Consider the following 4,442-nt stretch of genomic DNA (forward strand, 5'->3'; position numbering starts at 1 on the left):
CTGGCTGCTGAGGCTAACAGGCCCAGGGTCGACAAACAAAATGGTACGGTCCCGATGGTACCAAACCACACAGCAGGCCATTGATTCAAGTCCGTTGAAAGTCCCAGGATCGGTAGAGCATGGCAGGGCACTGAACTACTCGGCTACATGCAGGGTTCAAGTGTGCCATAAGCTACAGACCGTTCCCAAAGCTGTTTCTTTCATACGGGAAGTAGACCACATCGCTAAAGCAGCTACACAGCTGCTCCAACACATTCCATCATGGAGTTAATTACCAGTCCCACCATGGGGAATAACTACATTCAGCTGCCCAGCCACTCAGCCAGGCCCGGCCAAACTGACACACAGACTTAACCACCACAAGCTTTTTGCTTGACTCTGTCTACACTGGAATCTGGACTGTTGAGAAGATTTCAGTGCTGCCGGTTGCCAGCCAGTCCATGCTAACTGACGCCGCTGTGCATGTCAGAGTGGAGCTCTGCTCCGTTGGGTTTTCAGTGGCTCGTTGTTCAGAAGTAGAGCCCTAGGGTTTTCTTCCATGGTGTCCGGGTGGACTCCAACCTGAGACCTTTTGGTTATCAGCCAAGTGTGCTGTTTGCCCCACCCAGAGACTTCAGATTTGGGAACAGGAAGGTCCACATGACACACTTTCCAGAAGGCCTGGGGTTCTGAGACTCTGGAGACAGAATATTCTACAACTGGGCCCATTGGAAGATGGAAGGGGCCCCTCAGTGGACCTGAGTTGCCCAGCAGTGGTGGTCTCTATAGCCCTTGGAAGTCATCATTGTTTGGGTGGGAGATGAAATGACATATTTTGCATTTTTTTCTTACAGAAAACACTGCCATCTTCATGTGTAAATGCTGTAACCTTTTCTCACCGAATCAGTTGGAACTCCTCTCCCATGTTTCTGAGAAGCACGCAGAAGAGGGGGTGAACGTTGATGAGATCATCATCCCCCTCCGGCCCCTCAGCACTCCTGAGCCCACCAACCCAAGCAAAATCGGAGACGGTAAGGGGTCTGGGTGCTGGGTGGGCCACACCACGGGTCCCTTTTTTTCTCTTTGTACCGGTTGGTTATCGGGATGCTGACCTGCTGTCACAGATTTGGTCCAGGTTTCTGTTTGTAGACCAAACAGAAATTGAGGGAAAGTGCCTTCCAGGCCAGGCCAGGAGAAGGACAGAAGAGCTGAGCACCTCAGAGCTTTAGCTCTCTTTTTCCTCTGTGCTGACTCTGATGGCAAGCTGTGTGATGTCTGCAGACCAGTGTGCACTCACATACATTGTTATGTGTGTACTTCCTGTGGTCATGTTTTCTAAATGCAGTAATTCCTGCACAGTGTACCTATATGTCAAAAAGCTACGAAAAGTGAAACCACCTTGGGGCTGTCAGTAATTTAGGTATTTTATTGTCATTCAGGTGACCATAATGTTGTTTCAGACACAAATAGATCATCCCTATGAAGTCACTAGTACTTGGCAGGACCACGTTTCTGTCTGTTGTCCAGCCTATGTTCAGTTAACACCTACTTTCAAGTTCTTGCCTTGGACAAGAACTTATATCATCTCCTTACTTAAGGAGCACCTACTAAAAGCCAGGCCCTGCACTTGGTAGGTTGCATTTGATTTCTTCTTTTGTCCTCACGACAGCCCTGTAATGCAAGGGTGACTACCGTTTGCCTTTGCTAGAACTCAGCTGCAGAAAGAATCAGTGTCTTGCTCAAGGGGCAGATCTGAGATTGGAGGTCAGGTCTGAGTCCCAGTCCTGGACTCTCTATACTTGTCCAGCTCATGCTTGTCCAGCTGCTGACAGCTGGGCACCATCAGCTGGATGTGGCTGTGTACAACCTCCACCTGACTGCTCTTTCTCCAGGTCTGCTCACAAGCCCGTGGTGGGGCCAAAGAGCCCCACAGACCTACCACCAATATTAACTGATGGTGATGTCTTTACACATACTAGCTGCTCCTCCTTCTCTGATATTACTGGTTCCAGGGGCCGGATTTTCTCAGCGTTCACCTCAAGCCACTAAAAGTAACTCTTAGAACTTCCCCAAACTTCTGAATGACTCAACCCACTGCCAGGTGTGTCTCTTTGAACAGCCTGGAAATGGCCAGAGGGACTTGTTATAACCAAAACCTTCTTTGTCTGGGGTCTCTCCTTCCTACCAGTGTCAGACAGATGACCAATAAGGCAGCCTGTTCAGAAATGGCAGTCTGAATATTCCCAAGAAGGAGCTGTTGTTTAGTGTGCTAATGAAGCCACAGTGGGATGCTTACTGCCATAGACTGTGTTTCAGCACGGGAGGCTGGCTGCAATTTCTCTTATAAAAATAGTTTGGTGGGGATTTTTCTCTCTCTGGTTTCCAGTGGTTCATTCTGTAGTGTGTTGTTTTTGTCTTTGGAGACCTAATTACTGTACCTGGACGGCTCATCTAATCCTCTGCTGCTGCACCTGATCCCATTCAGTGGGAGACATCTGCACACTGTAGACAGGATGTGTCTCCCTTTACTCGTTGACTGAACCTGATGGATTTTCTGTGAGTCAGAGCTCTGCCTTTGGAATCCTTGTTCCAGATTTACATGATCATTGCCGAAACAAGATGACACCCCCTGATTCACGTGTCATTGATGCCATAACACCAGCTTCCCTTTGCTGTCTTCTGTGTGCTGAGCATGCCCTCGGTGCTGTGGGCTTTGTCTCTGACTTACGCCTCATCTCATTGTACCCCTGCCTTGTGACAGGCATATTTGTCTTCATTTTTCAGAGAGGCAAAGTGAGGCTTGGAGAGCTATCAAAACTCACCTCAGGCAGTGCAGCTGGTATGTGCTCAGAAACCAGACCTGTGGCCGTTGAGGTGATTCTGACTTATGATGACCCCATGTGTTGTGGAATAGAACTAAGCTCCATAGGATTTTCTTGACTGCAATCTCTATGCCAGCAGATCACCAGAACTTTCTTCCATGGCGCCACTGGGTGGGTTTGAACCACCAACCTTTCCATTAACACTCAAGAGGAAACCGTTTGTGCCACCCAAGGATGAGTATGTGCTAGAGTCAGCTTAAACCCACACCTGTCTGACAGCAGGCTTGTGCTTTCTACACTGTCAGATTCTGACCCCTCCTTGCACTCTCCTCTGCATGTTGGAGAGAATTCACCCATCTGTCAGTGTGTCATGCTGTGGTGGCTTGCATGTTGCTGTGGTGCTGGAAGCAATGCCATCGGTTTTTCAAATTCCAGCAGGGTCACCCGTGATGGAGAGGTTTCAGTGGAGCTTCCAGACTGAGACAGACTGGGAGGAAGGACCTGATGATCTACTTCTACAAATAATGAGCCAGTGAGCAGCATCTGAAGAGCAGCTGAACACTGTCTGATTGAGTGCCAGAAGAGGAGCCCCTCAGGTTGGAAGGTAGTCAGTATACAACTGGGGAAGAGCTGCCTCCTCAGAGTAGAGTCAACCTTTATGAGGCAGATGAGGTAGAGCATTCAGGACCTTCATTTACTGATGGAGCATGACTTGAAGTGAGAAGAAGTAGCTGCAAAATCCATTAATAGTCAGAACATGGAATGTACGAGGTATGAATCTAGGAAAATCGGAAGTTGTCAGCAATGGCATGGAATGCATAAAGATCACTTTCCTTTACTGTTGTTGTTGTTGTTGTTTGCCATCGAGTCGGCCCTGACTTGTAGCGACCCCTACTTGGGTTTCCGAGGCAGTATCACTACGGAAGTAGGATTGCCCAACCTTCCTTCCAATGGAAATGGACTGGCATTGTCCATTTCAAATCAGACAATCATATGGTATACTATGCTGGGAATGGCAGATTCAAGAGGAATGGCATCACATTGATTGTCAACAAGAACATTCCTGAAGTACCATGTGGTCCGTGATAGGATAATATCCATATACCTGGAAGAAACATCAGTTAATATGATTATTATTAAAATTTACTCACCATCCACTAATATCAAAGATGAAGAAATTAAAGACTTTTTTTTTAATTGTCTGAATAGATCAAACATGATCAAGATGCATTGATAATTACTGGATATGGGAATGCAAAAATTGGAAACAAATAAGAAGGATCTGTAGCTGGAAAAATGCCATCGACCCATGGTAGAATTTGCAAGACCAATGACTTCCTCGTTACAAATACCTACCTTTTTTTTCAACAGCATAAGTGGTAGCTATACACATAAACCATGTCAGATGGAACACACAGGAATTAAATTGACTACATCTGTGGGAAGAGATAATGGAGAAGCTCCATATCGTCAGTCAGAACATGGTCAGGGATTGGCTGTGGAACAGACCATCGATTGCTCCTAGGCAAGTTCTGGTTGAAGCTGAAAAAAATTAAAACAAGTCCACCAGAGCCAAAGTACAACCTTGCGTATATCCTACCTGAATTTAGAGACCATCTCAAGAATTGTTGTTGTTGTTGT

General features: G+C 46.8%; 1 protein-coding gene across 1 annotated transcript in view; it reads left to right on the plus strand.

Annotated features, from left to right (window-relative positions):
• The first annotated feature begins 838 nt into the window (after positions 1–838).
• ZFAT (zinc finger and AT-hook domain containing) overlaps positions 839–4,442 on the plus strand; it is a 257,978-nt gene continuing 254,374 nt past the window's right edge. Inside the window, exon 1 of the mRNA XM_007940573.2 lies at positions 839–1,010. Coding sequence (XP_007938764.1) covers positions 851–1,010 — 160 coding nt within the window. The 5' untranslated portion in view covers positions 839–850. The remainder of the gene's footprint in view (positions 1,011–4,442) is intronic.

This window comes from Orycteropus afer, unplaced genomic scaffold, assembly GCF_000298275.1.
Source record: "Orycteropus afer afer isolate SDZICR_OR568_19922 unplaced genomic scaffold, OryAfe1.0 scaffold00069, whole genome shotgun sequence".
In the NCBI taxonomy this organism is placed as follows: Eukaryota; Metazoa; Chordata; class Mammalia; order Tubulidentata; family Orycteropodidae; genus Orycteropus; species Orycteropus afer.